We start from the raw sequence: 19,811 nt of genomic DNA, 5'->3' as shown, positions 1-19,811 counted from the left end.
TATTTTTAAACTTCTGTACGCCGCAACAACTGGCAGAGGACAATGTGAAGCATCAGAAATCATTTCTATATCATGAGAGACAATTTTCCAAGAAGACTTTTGGGAGTTGTCACCAGACACAATGGAGAAGTTTTTAACTTGCCTTGAAGGTTTAATACCTTCTTATATCATGAGAGAATTTGGTGTCTTTCATTAGGATCTATACCAGGGGTCTTTAATGTTTTCCAGGCCAAGGACCCCTAAACTGATGGCGAGATGGAGCAGGGACCCCCTAATTATATATATAGCATGAAATTGTGTTATATCAAACTGGTCTTATAGTCACTCTATTACAGATGGAGTAATATAACAAAAGTAATTACTCCCTGGGAATATTAAAGTATTTCTGATTCTGATTCCTGGTTGATGGGACAGGTGTTGTGAATGAAACGGTGCCCAGCTTAAAAGAGCTCCTGTGTGTCACTGAATGTGTGCATTGAGTGAAAGACATCTTCTGCCTCCATTTATCTGTTTACTACAGGGTGTTGAATTCATGTTAATGTGGATTTAAAGACATTTCAGTTAGTGGAAAAAATTGCAGTACCTCTGTAGACCCCTTAGGGATCGCGAACCCCTGTTGAAGACCTCCGATCTATATGATTAACCTCCACTAAGACCTGCATTATATTATAAGTTGTAGGGAAACGGCTGTTTGATTGACAGATGGCCGTTGATGTGTGATTGGACGAATTTAGGTGTACAAGCTGATGTATAACTAACTGGCCTGCATAAGATAACGAAAAAAAACAACACAGATTTCTAAGACAGACTTTTTTTTAAACAGACATTTTCTAACTTTTTGGACATTATCATCTAATAAAGAGTATATTTATATACACATTCAAGCCAGAATGATTTGACATTTAAATATGATTTCCCTGCTACTTTAAAGACAGAATGTTTTGCAAATCTGCAGAAGGATGATTTTCTCTGCTCATTTTTCAGTCAGAGTATCTCTCAACTGCATATTTCAAATACCTTTAAATGGTCTTTACTGGAATTATGCCCAGCATTTAACATGAATTTGCTTTGATTGAATCCATTCTTTTGTATCTCTGGCTGTATGTTGAGTCCTATAATGGACTAGAACCTTATCCAAGCTATACCGTGCATCTCTCCCAATGACCACTTGACATTGGATACAGCTTCTGCATAATCCTGTAGGGATAAGTGGGCATAGACAAGAGATAGATGCATTTAAGGATGTTATCCCGTTAGAAGGTGAACCTCCATCCTTTTCTAAAGTATTTTGCAGACTCAAACAACTTGCAGGGTTGTCCTGGATTCAGCTTATTTCATCCCCTCATCAATTCTAACCAGCATCCCTCTCCATGCTAAAGATGCTAAAGAAAACCAGCCCCAAAGTTAATTCCTTCTATATTTGTAATGTTAAGGGTTATGTGCAGTGATAGTTAACAAGTGAATTGAGTTATCAGAGAGATCAACTCTGGTGTTACTTGAGCAAAGCACCGACTTCTACCTGGCTTGTCTCAACAGGCTTTTTCAACAAGAATTTAATCAGGTGGCATTAGAGATATTTGATTAAACTATAATATATCATGTGGTATGGGAGTAAAGTAGAGTTAATACAAAGACAAAGCACCCTTTTCAGATTTTCATTAATAAAAAATCTGGTGCTGGTCTGTTGTGTGGTGTCAAAAATGAATGCTACAAATGGCCCCCCAAATGCTTTTATGTGGCCAGAGTTCTGAATGACCTCTTTCCCACTGGCTAAAAAAACTGTTTAAACCCAGGAACAATCAGCTTTTAGTGGCAGTGGGAACAAATAACTCTGCATGCGACCCGTGTTAAAATTGCCTCGGCTCTGATTGGCATGCAGTGGGAACACCAGACCCAGGTTGATACGCTAAATCACATGATGAATTTGAGCGCGACGTACGGACGTCTCAACATTGTGCTGGTTAAATAACAAGCCCAAACAACTCTGCTTGTATTCCAGAAACATGGCACAGCACTGGCAAAATAGAGAGATTTGTGGGAGCGGTGACCTAGTGGTTAGGGCATAGAGCTTGGAATCCTGAAGTTCTGATTTCAAGCTCTACTCCCACAGACTGCCGCTCTGGGTCCCTGACCAAGACCCCTAACCCACACTGCTCCCAAGGCGCTGCACAATGGCAGCCCACTGCTCCCCAAGGGGATGGGTTAATGCAGAGAGTTCACTTCATTGCTCTGTACTTGTGACAGTGTAATGACAACAAAACACTGGGAACAAAAAGGAGCATAAAATTAAAAAAAAAACTGCAGAGAAGAAACATGGACTCATGGTCTGAATATATTGGTGGGTTGATGGTAATAAATCTGAAAAAAAACTTTTTTTTGAAAGTGCTTGTGGAGAGCTGTCCATCCACTTTCTATCACGCTTTATCCCTGCAGGAGTTGCGATGGGTGCTGGTGCCTATCTCCCGCTGTCAATGGGCGAGAGGAGGACAGGACACCCTGGACAGGTCACCAGTCCATCGCAGGGCAACACAGAAACAAACAAACCATTCAGCACACACTCACACCTAAGGAGAATTTTAGAGAACCCATTTAAAGGCACACTATGCAACATTTTTCAGTTAATTAATGTGTTCCATAACGTTTTGGATGATTAAATGAGTCATTTCAGGTTGAACAAAGGTATTCTTGGCTGCCCTGGTGGTCTGTGGGGGAAATACCGCACTTGCAATTGCAGGAGCACCGACCCGCACCCACAGGCTCAGAAGTCTCGCGAGAGTCGGTCTTGGTTTACAGCGAGAACTGCTACACCCCCCAGTTAAAAGCATGCTCGTTGCTAGCGCAGTGGCGATCTTTGTGCAGTGCTGCTTTCACACCGGACGCAGCAAAAGCAGCAAAATCGTGTCTGCTGCTTCATTTCTGCTGCTTGTACCAGTTAGTTCTGACGCGCGGCTGAAGCAGCTTTGCTGCTCTGGCTGCGCGGTGCAAAAGTGTGTCTGACGCGCGTTGGGCGGAGCTTCACTATCCTTTCTCTGCGTTGCAGCTATATTTGCTGTGATCAGTGGGAATGAAGTAGTTTTAATATGTGTTTAAGTGAGAAAATACACCTGAAAATGTAATCAGTGCAGTCAGTTCATTCAGATTATCATCCTGCCTTACAATATTTTTTCTGTCGGAGCCGCTCAGACCCCCACATACCAGCGGTGCGCCGACAGTAGGAATCCCTTCATCAGCAGCCTCTGGCCGGGTCGCCTCCTCGCGGTTCACCGCGGCAGCTGGTAGGTGTTTTTCATCTAAATAATCCAAACTGCAGGCAGCAGGATAATAAAAGTGAACATATTCTGCCGGCAGATTTCTGCATTTTAAGTTAATTTAGGCGTCAATAAACTGTTTAAGAGGAGTGATCATAGCACTCTGATCATCAGCGCTGTGTCTCTCTCCCTGCCAGCTCCCAGATCAGCTTCTCTGATTGGTTGACGCGGCGCGTCGAGCAGCAAAAATTTAATTTTTCCATCTCGAGCAGCAGCGCGTTTGCGGCGCGTCACGCGCGTCAGATGCTTAGTCATTCGTTGCGTTCGCCTGTCTGCTAAGCTCAAAACAACCGCGCCTGGCTTGACGGAGAAACCAGGAGAACAGCTGTGCATATTTACGACAGTGCACTTTTACTTTCGCCTTCTGGGGGGAGCCTCGCTGGAAAATCAACACCGGCTGCATAGTGTACCTTTAAACTAACAGTCATGTTTTGGGACTGGCGGAGGAAGCCAAAGTACCCAGAGAGAACCTATGCATGCTCAGGCAGAACATGCAAAAGACCCCGGGCCAGGAATCAAACCCGGAACCTTCTTGCTGCAAGGCAGCAGTGCTACTCACACTCATGTGTGTGTGTTTGAAATAAAAAGTTTTATGAGTTTTTATTATGATGTGCACGTTTGTCAGAATTTTCACTTCATATCCTGGGATGGAGATCGGACCTGTAAAGCAGGGGAATCAGACCATGTGATGGTGGCAGCATTATGATTTTTTTTAAGGTACGTATGCCATTACACTGAAGAAAAAAGCAGTTAAGAAAAAGCCAAAGAGACTATTGTTAGATCTGCTTTTTCTTTCTTTAACAGATTTACTTCCATGTTTTGTGTTTTTTTTTTTTATCAAGCTAGCAACGTCAATGTCTGGGAAAAGACTTTGGAAACCTTTCTGTAATTAATAAGAATCCTAAAGACAATATAAATAATCACTATATTTATAATCCATTTTCATCCTGACCCACTGTCTAGCAGAATTCTAACTTCAACTGAACTCGTTTCAAAGCACTTATTTTGTAAAATCTTGACATAAAATACTAAAGCTTTTCATATTCATCACTAGATCAACGCTTTCAGTTCAGAGCTAACAGTGGTGATATAGTGATATCCTAAATCTATCTTGAAAACTGACTAGTAAGGCTGTGTCAGACATATAAGTCAGCAAAACTGAGGGCAGCACTTATCCTCTGACCTTAAGGGTCCACAGGCCTCTGGGCTGCTCTCCCCAGCAGTGCAGCGTCATCAGGGTCCAGTTCTTCAGGCCAGCGGCCGAGTCGTCATTGGGCCGAGTGTCCAGCAGCAGAGAAACGGTTCCACCGGGAGACTCCAGACTTATGGACAGGTCACCTCGACACGGTGCAGTAAGGCTCACTCTCACCTGGGGAGTAGAGAAGCATGAATAAAGCATTTGCTGAAAGAGGACGAGTCATAAACATGTTGAGTTATTATCCTATGAAGAAGAACAACCTCTCATCTGATTTAAAAAGTAAACCCCTTCCACTGTTTATTAGGTTTTAAAGAGACAGACAATAATACAGATAGATTCAAGCTCTCAGAAGTTAAGATAAGCAGAAGCTCCCAGAGACTTTAGCAACACTTAAACTTTGAAGAGTTTGCAGAAATATGACAGTTTTGATTGAACAAAACTTTATCAGAAATGAAAAAGCTAAGGTAAAGCTAAGGGTTACTTCCTCCCTAAAACAAAGCACCCTTTTAGTGTCTTAAAATAAATTCAGAGTGCTCTTTTATTAGCCCTTCAATTGCATTTATTTTTACATTGAATGGTAATTTGCAAAGTAGCCAAGGCTTATTTTTATACAGTAAATGGAAGCAGGAGGCAGTGCTGTAACTGGTGATCTTAAGGTTGAACTGTTTAAAAAAGCAATTCAGTTTGAAAAGTATAAATACCACAGTTGTTAAATTGGACATTGCTTTATTTGGTTTTAAATAGTCTTTAAAGATGGATCAGAAAAGCCAGATTTGATTTTCAGTGCCAAATATATGTCCTCCAAATCATATGCATAATCTGCCATAACTTTTACAAAACAAATACTAAAAATACTGAGCCTCAACTGTGATATCCATTAAGCACTTTTTTTTTAAAACATGCATTTTCGTTGTTTGGTAAAGTTACTCACAATCGATGAATTAATGTTATGGTCTTACTTTCTGGACCCTTTGTTTCTGTTAAGTTTTTAATTTTTGGGTTCTCAAGATTTCCATCATTTTTTTTGTATTCTTAGTTTTGCCTCCCCCCTAGTGTCCTTTTCTTAGCCCTTGGCTCCTTCTAGTTACCTCTGTCTACTCCTGCTCCCTACCTGCTCCCTTGTTTCTGTCTCCATTATATACACATCCTGTTCAGCTACTCATTGCTGGATCCTTGTCATTCTTTAGGTTCATTCCTCCCTAGTGTCTCCTAGTGTTTTGGTTCTTTAGTTTCTTGTTGATCGCTTCTGGACAATGGATTCTGTATTTTTACTTTTTCATTAAATTCTGCAAGAAATCATCCCTGCCTCTTCTACTCTGCAGTTGGGTCCACCACAACATCGAACAACCTTGACAGATAAACATGTGTTTTACTTAGGCATAGGATATTACGCGTACAATTGAAAAGTATGGTGCAGTAAGAGTACTTCTAAAAGTATATATTTGCAAAGAATTACTTGAGTAACTGCAGTAACAGAATCCCATATTTATATAAAGCATTTGAAGCATTGCTTTATATTTGCTAAATGACAATTTTGTAGTGATTTATGTACAGGAAACGTGTCCCTTACCCAGTGGTGTTAGCTCATTTTTACAAATGACACATAATAATGGTGCTCACCCAAACGCGTTTATGCAAACAAACCTGAATATTCGAAATGTTGGAGGTTGTTTTTTACAGTTTACTGCCTTTGCTCTGTATAAATTGCATGTTGCATATTTGAACCTCCATTTGTAAGCTTTTAGTTTTATTTTCAAAACGGACAAAATAAATTTAATAGCAAATACTTTTTTTAGACATACAAGAACACCTCAAACAATAAGTCAAGTTAGTTTTTTTTGCATCCTCCCTAGACAAGGTTATCATCTCATCCTTGTACGATTAAGACAAATCCTCGGTCCTTTTCGTTTCAGTCAATGCTAATAGACACATCTGGTACACAACCAGTGGGATGGCTTAAGGTCACACAAACTATATCGCTTCCAAACCGCAGTAATTTTGAAACCAGAGCAAGGAATTACTACGGTGCTCTCTGTTAGTGAATTTATAACCAAATCCAGCTGCTCTTGTCTGTCATGCTGTACGTGCCAAACAGATGGACATGGCAATGATCTGTCCATAACCGTCCCCCTCCCCTAAAAGGATGCACGGAAACAAGCAGGTAGAGAGAGAAGGAGAGGGAGAAAAATAATCCAGAAACAGCTGAGGGGAATATTAGCTAAATGATTTAGATAAGCAACCCCCCCTCCATTCCTACCCCCACCCCACCAAACCCAACAACAACCCGGTAAACACCCGCCCTGTCCCTGTTCATCACAAGCAGCACATCTGGTGTGACAATGGCACATCGAGGAGAGAGCCGCCAAGCTGCAAAAAGACTGACAGCCTGGTTCTGTTTACGGCATGTTACCACGGCAACACGTCCATCAATCACACCTCGCAGCGATGGCCTGACCCACGCTTTCTGCCAGGGAGCAGAGCTGCAAAGATGAAGCCTTTTCAATTTCCATGCTGACACTCTCTCTCTCCCTCTCTCTCTGTGTCTCTCTCTCTCTCGCCGCTATTTCACAAGTACACAAACTCACAAACACCGATAACTCACTCAAACTCAAATGTGCACCAACAGACACGTATGCCTGCTGTCACAATCAAATATAAACACATTTGCATGTATGTGGCGGTGCTCAAGAAAACACAGTTTTGCCATTTTTCTGCAAATGACACTGCCAACACATTACACATCACCGTGGGATTCTTTTTTTTCCCCCTTCATCTCCTCTATTCTGAGATACAGCGCATGACAGAGAAACTCGAAAACAATTTGTATGACATCTTCATGCCTCCCTTCAAGCCAGAAGTTTGAATTTGAAACTGATTCTGCTGGATTTGCATGTTTTCAAGGGCAAATGGAAAGTGGAGCATTAGTAGAAAGAATGAGATCTGCAACTAGTGGAACAAGTTGGCCTTAATATGTTGTAATTTTCCTATTAATTTAAAAACTACTGTTACTGATACATAAACACACATAATCACTACAAAAATGATATATCTTTTGTTACATTTTTACACATCGAGGTCGCCGTTTGCATACTGTGTATTAAGCGGTATCAACCGACTGGACTGGAACCTTCTGGGGAAACACAGGAATTCTAACATACTAGAGCTGTTTTGTTTTATTATAAAGTTTGCTTTTGAATATTTTAAACTTAGAAAATTCCATACTATCTAAAGCCCCTGTTACATGTTGATGATTTAGACAGTGTATGCCTGACATTCAAAAAATCTGGCAAAAATGCAGACAAAATGCAAAAATGGAATAAATTATGGATACATTTTGTATAAGTTATGACTTGACGCTAATCATAACTTATACAAAACATGCCCAGTGGGTAGCACTGCTGCCTTGCAGCCAGAAGGTTCTGGGTTTGAATCCTGGCCTGGGGTCTCTCTGCATTGAGTATGCATGTTCTCCCTGAGCATGTGTCGTTTCTCTCCGGGTTCTACGGCTTCCCCTGACAGTCCGAAATCATGACTGTTTGGTTAATTGGCTTTTCTAAATTCTCCTTAGGTGTGAGTGTGAATGGCTGCTTGTCCTGTTTGTCTCTGTGTTGCCCTGCAATGGACTGACAGCCCGTCCAGGGTAGATCTCAGCAGTAGACATCTGGAGATAAGCACCAGCACACCTCCTGACCCCGCTTGGGATAAGCGTGACCGAAGATGGATGGATGGATGAATGACTTCACACTCAAGTATGCTGAAACACACTGAAGTACGCTGGCACACGTCAACATACTTTCACATTAACAAATACACATTTTTTTGTTGGTTGTACGCATAAATGTATTGTTTGTTGTGACAGAAAAAAATTTAAAAAGGGAAAAACTGTCAAGGGGCGTGAATAGTTTTGCAAGAAACTGTAAGAACATATCAGAACATCTGTGGGTTAAATACACCTGTTTTTTTTTTAAAGTAAAAAGTTAGAAAACCAACTTATATTTTCATTTCTAGCTGAGATTTGGATGAAGAGACAGATGATACCAATCTGATCTTATCTACCATATCATTCTCACAGGAGCTGCATCAGGTCAGCTTATCTAAGCCTACTGGCTAGATAAAAGAAAAACTGTCAAAGAGAACAAAATCCATCTGCTTGGCCGTTTAAACTTCACTGATTTCACTTTTATATTCCATTTGTCGAAGCTGTGCAAAGAACGTCTTGGCACCTACAATTATTCAACCTTTACTGCTTAATTGTTTTATTGGTACATTAAATCTTAGTCCAGGTTTTGTAATAAACAAATCAGTCGAGAACAGTTTAGATATTTTAATAAATGTAATAAAACAAGTATTTTATTAAAATTTAAAACAAAATCCCACTTTATTGTTTGCTGTAGTTCTAAAATTATTCAGCTGTCTGACAGAGCATCTGAGCGGAGCGTGGAGCAGAAGAAATATGGTGGAGCGGTTTTCCATTCAAAGGCCGGAGCGAGGATTTCGCTCCGCTCCAGTTTGCTCCGATATTTAAATTCATGTTTGACTTAAAACCTAGGCCAATGCCTATGCTGTAGTCTGGGCCTAGAATCTGTTATAGTCTATGTTTCAACTTTACCACGCAATCCCCGAGACAAGGATTGCTTATTGTTTGATAAAAAGTGGGATAAAATATCATAAAAAACATACACTAACTATACGTAACAACAGAGAGTGGGTTCACATAAAGTGATTGTTGTGGTAAGAGCCTGTTTATGAAAATGAATCCAATACATGCATTATACGCTAATATCTCATTTGCAACGGGATGCGAAATGACCTTTTTTAATGTAGTGAAATAAATTTATAATAAATAGGAAACACGGGGCAACATGAATGGAGTGAGGTGATACAGTACGTTCAGAACAGGGAAACAGCCAGTTAAATAAAACAATACACATGAATCAGTCACATCATTAAATCAAACGCTGTTTGTCCCAGGGCCCTGGCATAATTACACAAAGCAAAAATGTCAGAAAATGCCTTCTCCTGAAAATTAAGGTGGTTACGTAGCGGATTTGGAGCAGAGCGTCCTGGTGCTACTTTGAGAGAGCACACATTATAGGCTCAGATGTGGCTTCAGAAACATGATACAACAAAGCGTCTTTTTTAGTAGGATGCTCTTGAAACAACACTGAAAATACCAGGAGTGCTGCAGGGTCAAGAGGATTGGCCAAGAAAAAATCTGAGAAAATGTCATTACATTGGACACAGATAAACAAAAATAGTTTTAGTTTCTACAATAAGGCCTATACTGGACACCAAGTGGAGCGACGTCTGATTTAGAAAAGCAAAAAGCTGGTGAGCAGTGGTTTGCTCACAGCTATATAAATAAGCCAGAGAGGTTTTAGGGACCCCACCATGTGCAAGGATGAATAGAAACTGAGTTTTTGATGGATCCGTATATTTGGAGAATGAAGAAAATGCTGAAAAGATAATTTCTTCAATGAAGCGTGGCAGTGGCTCAGGAATGCTATGTGCTTGTTTTTCTCCAGGGTGTGAAGTAAACAAATGATTAAGTCAGGTTTGGTAGCCTAGTAAACTAGCTCCACCTGCCAGCGGCCAAAATCATTTTTGCCTGCGAGTTTGGTCTAGCCTCGAACAATGCCCCTGGCCCTAGAACTGGCGGGCCAATCACAACGCAGAGATGTGTTTTGAGTTTTTGGATGCAAAGCGGGGTTTTGAGGGCGTGACAACAAAGCTGCATGACGCTGGAGAAAGCTAACAAGGAAGATGGCAACAGCTGCGGCAGCAGCAACTTTCAATGGAGAGCACCATTGAAAGTTAAAAGTTCTCTTTTCTGTTGCTGTTGTTCAATAAAATACGTTTTAAGATCATGAGGCAAGAATATTATACTTTAAAGCGTCACTATATGTGGTTTAATTCGTAAGTAAAAAATCAATTTCTGAAGATGAGAGGACCGCGGCAACCAGTGGAGCTCCGAGGCTAACAACAGCCAAGGCTAGACCGTCTGCAGCGGCCCTTTCTCGGCATAGTCATGTCTGAAGGACTGCTGGCTCTGGTGGCGCGTTTTGACCCAGCTTTGGAATCAGTTTAGGAAGGATAGACTTGGGGTTTTCGTTCATACGTGAACAAGAAGAGGCTCTACGCTGATTCATTTTTTGTTTTACCAACAAGCTGTTTGTTTACACTCCCCCACATGCTTTCTATCGCGCTTACCAAGTCACAGTCAGTTGGGCTCATTGGTCAGAGCCAGAGATGGCAAAAGTACTCACTTTCCATACTTGAGTAAAAGTACAGATACTTGTGTTAAAAAATACTCTGGTAAAAGTGGAAGTACTGATTAAACTTCTTTACTCAAGTAAAAGTAACAAAGTACAGGCTTGTAAATTTACTTAAAGTATAAAAGTAAAAGTAGAAACCACTTTTTTCATGCCGTTGCCTACATTTTAAATGGATGTCTGCCAATAGGACTAGATCTCCGTTGTGTTCATTTTCAATCATCTCGTCGTCCATGCTACTATGCTAACGCCACCGCCACCAAGCTGCAATGATTTGCTGCGAATGAATACCGCCGAATCTGTCGATTCATCTTGTAGTGGTGCGTCAAATGCAACGTAGATTCCCATCCAATTAGATTGAATTTGGTATTGATGACGTGAAAAATAATAACGGTAACTCCATTGAAATGATTCAAAACTAAAGTAACGAGCCAATTTTTTTAAATGTAAGGAGTAGAAAGTACAGATATCTGTGTAAAAATGTAAGGAGTAGAAGTAAAAAGTCGCCATAAAAATAAGTAGTAAAGTAAAAATATCAGAAAAATCTACTTGAGTACAGTAACGAAGTATTTGTACTTCGTTACTTCCCATCTCTGGTCAGAGCATTGGCCAATAGGCACAGACATGGTTTGAAAAACAACGGGTTGTTCTCATCAACAATCTTCCGATGTCTCATTCATCGGTGCCAGACTAAATAACACCTTTCATCTCACATTTTGTCTGGTTTATCAGGCTACAGGTTTGTGGAAGTCCTCGGAGAAAATGTCTGGCTCTCTAAGAGAATGCCAAAATATAGAAGGTCAAAACTCCTGCAGGCGACAATCTCAACCGGGGAAGATTCTCAATCATCAAGGTCATAGTCATTCCAAAAAAAGTTTAAAAAATTAAAAAACAAACCAATGGACTTTGTTTTCTAAGTTTGAAGATTTTTCGCTTCTCATCCAGGAAGCTTTCTCAATTCAAAATGTCTCGAGAAGCCTTGAGTTCCAGGCTTATAGAGTGGCAAAAACAAAAGCCTGGTGATGGCTTAGAAAACATGCAAAGTGAACCCCAAAACAGGTCCAGCCCATAGTAATGGGGAGTCTTTGAGGTCGTTGTCGGCCTGCAATACCCAATACTGGCATATGCCTCTGAAAAGGGAGGGTCATTGTTAATATTATTTTAAATTTGCAGTAAGTTATAAAAGATAGCGATGAATCTGTTAAGTAGGGACAATTATTTCCTTTTTTGAGTTTTTATGGCACTAGTGGCTCGTTTATTCGACAGTAGGCTGACAAGACAGAGGGTTTGAGAGAAGGGGAGAGACATGCTGCAAAGGACAACAGGTCAGATTCGAACCCGGGTTGACCGCATCGAGGTCGTAGACCTCTGTACAGGGGTCGGGCGTGCTAACCACTGCACCACCTGCACGCCAGTAAAGACAATTTTAATGGGTGGGCTAAATCATTTTAAGAAAGGAAGAGGTAATTTGATAACTCAGTAGCAGATTTGCTGTTGCAAATTCATAATGTAGGAAATTTTAAACATAAACTCTTATGAGAGAAGTACTTTACATCCATATTTTGATCATCTCCATCATACTTTATATCAGAGGAGACTAAGACATACTGAGAAGAACCTTACCTGCACATGCTCCAGCGTATTGACTTCATTGGCTGTCCCCTGGCAGGCATCAGATTCAATGTTGATGCTCACTTGACCTCTAGCAGAGAAAAGTCTGCAAAAATAATAATGTTAATCATTATTATCATGAAAGCCCTGCAGATTTAACGAGCAACTGATGGGTTAAGCAGGACACCATAATGCCAGTTTCTGACCAGAATTTCTATAAGCAAGTGTTCAGTGATTTGGTTGACCAGGCAGTTAAAGGGTTAGATCCAAAGGTTTTGTACCTGGGAGATTTAAATGTGACCTCTTGTTTGCACTTTCTCTGTGGAGCAGCTCTGTGGAACCGCGCAGCCTGCTGCACCATCAGCCCAGCATCCAGCACTCCAAAACCATACCTGCAGCAAGCAGAAAGGGGCTAAATTAAATCATTTATGGTATTTCAATAGATTTAACAAATTCGGTTCCTGTCAGAAACAGTACAGTTAAGCCCCCCCCCCCCCCCCCCCCCCCCCCCCCCCCCCCCAAAAAAAAAATCCCTGGCAGATTTGGATTCTAAATTAAATCCAGGTAATCAATACATTTTTTGCTGATTTGGTTTTCTTCAAATGATGTAAATCAGTTGGAATTTTAGTTAATAGGAAAATAAAAAACACACACACTAGATTTTAGATACGTTATTAAAAATGTACTGTCAGAAGTTACTTATCCTACTTATCCTCCTACAGTAAATACTTGAGGGAAAAACTTTTACTGTTGTATCCTCTTTACCTGTTTCCTTGCACATTTTGACATTTTAGTTTAGGTAAAGAGTTTTAAATCTTTAAGGTCTGAAGGTCTCGCTGCATAATCCTAATCTGTGTGTCTCCACAGATTGTTTCTCATTAGAAGAAACCATTGGCGACTAGGGAAGCTAAACCTACCCTGTTTCGTAAAATAGATGGTGAAATACTAAATTTTTAACTTCATAAATAGAGAGGGTTTATACAGGAATGAGTAACTAATAATAATTTAAAACCATCAACAAGCACCCATATATATATATATGTATATATATATATATATATATATATATATATATATATATATATATATATATATATATATATATATATATATATATATATATATATATATATATATATATATATATATATATATATATATATATAAATCCAACCACCAACAGGCTGCAGCCATGTCCCACTTCCTCATTTTCCAGCCACTTTCGTTGAAATAAGCATTTTCCCATTCTCTAGCTTTTTATTCGCCTCAAGCTTCTTCTTCTGACGAAATTGTTTTTATAACGTTTTTTTTTTTTTATAAAAATACAGCATTAACGAATTTTAATGCCAATTAAGGCCTTAATTTAGAAAATATAATAATAATTCAATGACTTTTAATGATTTTGAATGACCCACGGAAACCCTGATATAGTCTTTAAACTGTAATAAATAGGTGCTAAATGTGATCTCGGACGTAACCTCCCCTTTGCTCTGGTGCAGCAGGATGCTGCCTGCCAGCCTCCAGGAGAAATCCCAGTTGAGGTTTGAGTCTTTGTGCATTGAAGCAACCAGTAGAAAGCAGGCCTCTGATTGGATAATAAGCAAAAAGCCATCCCTTAATTGAGGCTAAGCCTCTAAATGGTCTATGAGCAGGTGTGGGCGGGTCGTGAAGCTGGCTATTTGATGCGGATTGGGAGAACAGGCTGAAAGCTTTGACTGACAGCGGCCAGGCACTCATAAGACTCAGACTAGAGAAGGAAAAATATGGCCATTCCTGTGCTGAACTCTTGCTGTGGTTTCTGGAGTTTACAATTTCAGAGTGCTTCACAACAGCTATTTTCACTCATTGTAGTAATGTGTTTTATGTGTTTCAACATTTGTTGATGCACAACGCTACTTTTGAATTCAATTAAAACCAGTGATCCTCCTCTGTTTATGACAGAAGCAGCCGTCACTGGAAGAAGCATATTGACAAAGTAAAAGCAGACAAAATCTACCAGGGGATATGGAGTGAATTTTGTTCCATTGTTGTTGCAAGCAAAGAAAATGTTTTGTAAAAAAAAAAAAAAAAATGCAAGCTAGGAATAAAACTTTGAAAAAAAAAAATCATAACATTTTTTGCAGATTACATTATCTTCACTTCTTGCCCAATACGAACATTTGCAGTGTACCAATAAAATGTTGCTGATAGCTTTCATGTAGAGTAATAGTATTGCATTTTCAAAAATCCCTCTAGAGAAAAGCTCGCCCCCAGAAGTGAAAACAATGTAATATGTAAAACTCAATCTGTAAAAATCTGTAGTGTAAAAAAAAAAAAAAAAATACATACAGTAAACTACAAAAATATAACCTGAGAAAACAAAACGTTTAACTTTTTAAAGCCCGATCCAAGAATAAAACAAAACAGAAAATTATTTTTTTTTTTGGTTTGAAGTCCTTATTTGGCCTTTTAACAAAATATGTAAAAAGAAAAAACAGAAATGTATTTTTGATAATAATAATTTATTACTATGCGATAAGTCAAGATTATTTTTTGTGTGGTCTTCTGCCCTCTGTTATCAGGTATATCTGATTGTGTACAATAGGATTTTGAGCAAAGTTTTTACCGTTAAATTATGCAAAAGGTGTCAGACGCAAAACATTTCAGAAACCGTATGTATCAAATATCATACATTTGGCATTACAGGGTTAAATACATTTTTTTTTTTGTAAATGTCCTTTCTGGGTAAAATTTTAAAAAATTTCCATTTGCAAAATGAGTTGTTTGCTTGCATATATGGGTACTATATGCCATTATTTGCTTGCAAATAAGTGGTTTAAAGAATTTCTTTCAACAAGTTGGTTGAAATGTGAATAGCTAAAGGGAGGAAGTATCTTCTATAGCAGCACGTCTTACACTGAATGTATACAAGACTTCAACTGAAGACACTGTTGTTTTTAACAGTGTTTTGAAGAGGATGTTCTCGGATGTTCATGGTGTTCTTCCCTTTATGAGGAATGTTTTTTTCTAAAATCATCTCCAGAGGTTCTAGAGGAATTCATAGAACAGGGCATTCTTTATTAGCTTGTTGAGTTTCTGTTAGTCATTTGCTCTGATACTGTTACCAAAGCAGATGATGGCAGAAAAGATCTGATTCTCTACAACAGACAGAGAAGATATGCAACATCTTGCTGAAAACACTGAAGGACCCAAGGTACCTTCAGAAGTGCATTGTAGAAAATAGAAATATCTTATCCTGGATAATGCTGAGAAATCAGTCATGCATTTGTTACTTTAAGGCGACTGTTGTAATTCTTTAGAAGCAACTTCTGTGATCTGAGTAAGATTACAATTTCTGTCATTTCTGTTGTCATGTTTGATGGTTATTTAATGCTTAGAAGTTATGAAGTGTTATTTAAAGATGTTGTCCCGAGTGAGCTCTTTACAGGAGATCAAACGATACGATAACGTTCATAACGTAACCTCATGATCAGGAAAAGATCATGACTCTCCAAATAACTAATAAAGAATAGCTTCAAAATTAATTAAGTAGGTTGCGTAATGTCTAACTATATGATCAAATACCTAACCAGAATCATGCCACAGTTGGTGATTAAAAATATAATAATGTTTTCTTCTGCAACTTGCTGAAAAAAAAGTAAACATATGTTAGTAAGGGTGTATGTATATTTTCTGTGTGTATAATTTTTTAAGCTGACAAAAAAAAAAATCATTTGTATGTGCAATTTCTGATTTAAACTTATTAAAAGATAATTTAGCTTTGGAAAAATGACATTCTGGTTGCAGAATTAAAAGCTTAAAAAGGATCTAACGTTGCATGATCAGAACTGTACTTGCAAGCTGGAAATATAGCCGAGACACTGCAGGAGCAGAACAACATGCAGAGGCAACAAGTTATTGATGAAGGAGACGTCGTCCTCTGACACAGTCCTTTCCTGCCGCCTGGGCCGGAGCTGCGGTTTGTGCTGCCCGTAATTGTCTGGCGGATTGATTCGAAGCAATGTTCCATCTCACTGACCGTAATCAAGACTCATTATTCATTCTTTACCAACCCAATTTTGATGCTGGCGACACAATGGCCGACCTTTAAGCTGCGCTTCTGCCTGGTGACTGTATGACCACTGCCTATCAACCTCTTCTTCCCTCTTTACTAATCATCACTTCAGAATAATCTTCTCTCATTCTCATATTTTGCCCCTATATTTCACACAGACATGGCGTCATTGGAAATTCTCCTTCGCTCTTCTCCATCACTTAAATTTCGCACTTTAATCCATTCATGATGAAATCAAGATCCAACATTTGGATGTTATAATCTGCATAATTGTCCATATTTATAATCTTTTGCTTAAACAGAGAACAGCAACAGTGCCATAACTGTCCCCATTTTCTCTCCCTTTTAGAAAATTAGAGGGCATAAGAAACTGCTAATTTCTGCCATTATAACAAAGCAGACTTTGCACTGTTAATCTACAATAAGTGAAATTCATTATCCCAATGAAAGGGTCCCTTGGAGAGAAGATTGGGATAGGAGAAAGATGAGCGATGATCAATAACTCAATCTGTTGCCCTGCATGAGGCTCTATCTCCTCTGGCCCCGACTGTCACTGCATCTAAGAAGGAGCTGCAGCACCGTCCTAACAACACGCAGAGCAATCAATGGACACAATCTAATCAGCCACTATCACCACCAATGACTTGTAACATGTAGGTCCCGACATAATAGCGCCAGGCAGTGGTTGAAATGTGCAGAAAGTTCAAATGCGTTGAGGGTTTGAGAAAAAAGAAGAGTAAAAACTAAAGTAAGCTGATGAAACGTGTAGGAAGAAAACAAGAAAGTGTGTTTTTTTCTTTTATTTTTTTAACCAATCAGTATGAAAGATCTGAAAGCAGAGGGAAAGCAATCCTGAGAGTAGTTTGTCTTGTTTTATTGTATACTGAAACTTCAAGACTGGTTATGAATCAATATTTCTGAGTTTCAAAGCTCATGAAATATAAAAAAAAAAAGAACACAGAGGGAATTCATCACTGCAGCCATCAGTTTATGTCTCGCTGCTGCAAACTGTTAAACCAAGAGAAATCTGCAGCAGGCAACAGACAATTTCAAGTCTCACATGCATCACCAGTCCAAAAGTTGCAGGTATAATTACTTACTCACGATGAACCTGGAGGTGTATCCACACTTTTATATTTGTCACACTCTTTTCATTTCACATAAATGAATTCTGTGTCAGGGATGGCACTAATGGAACCAGCCACAATGAATTTGATTAAGAAAAGATCGCTGTGCTATATCATAGCACTTGTGTTTGTTCTCACTTTACACGCCGGTGCAAGATGAAGTCGACAAAACCTTCTTTTCTCTTTTCTAATCTCTCACCTCATGTGTCTCTCAGTCGATGATAACACACAAAATATAATAACTGTGCTAAGTAGGGAGCTCACACATATTAGGGGCTCTAGACAAAAAGATGGTAATCACAGGGTACCAGTGAAATCCAAGAAAACCACATAAAACAAAAATGTTTGGCTTTGGCCTGTGGAAATGAAGTCAGAGTCAGCCAAAAGTGCACACGCATCATAAATACTGAAATGAGCAGTTTTATTTAAAACAAATGCATATAAACTTCACTCCACATGCATTTTTAATGTTTTATGCGTGCAGATTTATTACCATGAGGTTCCCAATATACTGTAAGCTATCACTACCACGAGTCCATGCTCCTTCTCTGCGATCATGGATTGCTTTTTCTGCAGCTGTAGATTCCTTCTAGTCGTGTGTGGAAAGTGTTTTTTGTGCACTAATGTTAACTTTTGAAAAGGTAAACTACCTTTGAACAGCTGCTTTTTTCTGTTTTTCCCCCAGTTGCAGCCAGAAATTTTGGAATCCTTCATCAGATGAAGAACTTTCTGGAATCCCTGAGCATCCACTTCGCAAGACTGCTGAACAACAACAGAGAGTCTTCAGTCAAAGGTTTCTCTAGAAATGCTGCAATAGAAATTGATCTGCCGCAACAAAAAACCCCACAAAAGTTGCTTTTTTTCCTTTTTGGGGGTTGATGAAGTATTTTTAAATTGAACTGAAATCCAGAAGAAAATAAAAAATGTTCTCGTTAATATTTTGCAAGATGGACCAAAACAAACTGGAGCCTAATTTTAAGTTGTAGAAAAATGCTATGGGTTTATTGTCAATTAATTTTATCCCGATACCCCTAAAAAAGCCTAGCACAATCAATTTACTTATTGGGAAAAAGTCAACCCCCCGACAGAGCACAGAGAAAAAATTGAAAGATTATGGCACACCTGAAAGCCTACAAAGACATGACAATTTACCCAAGCTGACAGGAGAGGATAGTATTAATCAAAAAAGCATGGTGGTGGCAGCATCATGCTGTGGAGATAATGTCTTTCAACAGAAAGTGCTGATTACATCTGAAGTTTCTCTTTCAGAAGGACAACACCTGTAAACGTACAACTAGAGCTGAATCAAATAAACAGGGACTTAGTTAAAGTCCAGATATAAATCCAAATGAGAATCTGGAGCAATACTTTACAGCCGTTTTCCAGCCAAATTAGGAAGCTTGATTTGTTTACCTTAAAAAATGGAAAAAATGTTTTATATAATAAAGCATAGAAACATATTTCCTTAAAGACTAACAGCTGTGAAAGCAAGGAGGAGATCTTTCTTTCTGTGTTTGCCATAACCAAAATGTAGCATCAGCAACATAAAAGCATGGATCCATCCTGCCTTGTATCAGCAGTGCACTCTCATGGTGGTGTAATGGTGTGGGAGATATTTTCTTGGCCAGCTTAGTACCAGCTGAGAATTGTGCCAATGCCAAAGCCTACCAGAGTATTGATGCTGAACATGTCCATTCCTTTTTGACGCAGCGTACCCATCTTCTGATGACTACTTCCAGCAGGATAACGAGCCACATCCTACCAATCATCTCAGAGTGGATTATTGATAATGACCTCCCAGCCATCAGATCTCAATCCAATAAAGCCCCTTTGTGATGTGGTGGAACGAGAGATTTGCATCATGGATGTGCAGCCGATACCTTCATGATGCTATCATGTCAATATGGACCAAACCCTGAGGAATGTTTCCAGTATCTTATTCAGTCTATGCAACAAAGCTTTAACTGCGAAAGGGGTCCAACCCAGTACTAGCAAGGTGTACATGCTAAAGTAGCTGGTGTCTGTACTTTTCAGTTATTATCTTTAGAAGCAAACTATAAGGCCAATGAAATTGAATGAATTTAATTCAATTCAGTTTATTTATATAGCGCCAATTAACAACACATGTCATCTCAAGGCACTTTATAGTTCACCAGATCATGCAGTAAAATTGATTCAAAGTTTTCTACCGAAGGAAAACCAGTTGATCGCATCGATTCATTGACTCGAAGGCAGTCCCTC

The 19,811-nt window shown here is 39.2% G+C and overlaps 1 protein-coding gene across 1 annotated transcript in view; it reads right to left on the bottom strand.

Moving 5' to 3' along the window:
• Positions 1-19,811, bottom strand: part of LOC119795641 (proprotein convertase subtilisin/kexin type 4-like) — a 208,408-nt gene that overhangs the window by 31,657 nt on the left and 156,940 nt on the right. The window contains exons 10-12 of the mRNA XM_038303717.1: positions 12,671-12,781; positions 12,402-12,495; positions 4,492-4,677 (exon numbers count right to left, since the gene is read on the bottom strand). Coding sequence (XP_038159645.1) covers positions 4,492-4,677; positions 12,402-12,495; positions 12,671-12,781 — 391 coding nt within the window. The remainder of the gene's footprint in view (positions 1-4,491; positions 4,678-12,401; positions 12,496-12,670; positions 12,782-19,811) is intronic.

The sequence above is a fragment of the Cyprinodon tularosa genome, unplaced genomic scaffold (assembly GCF_016077235.1).
Source record: "Cyprinodon tularosa strain WSP-4 unplaced genomic scaffold, ASM1607723v1 ctg519, whole genome shotgun sequence".
Taxonomy (NCBI): Eukaryota; Metazoa; Chordata; class Actinopteri; order Cyprinodontiformes; family Cyprinodontidae; genus Cyprinodon; species Cyprinodon tularosa.
This window is presented reverse-complemented; position numbering and strand designations above follow the sequence as displayed.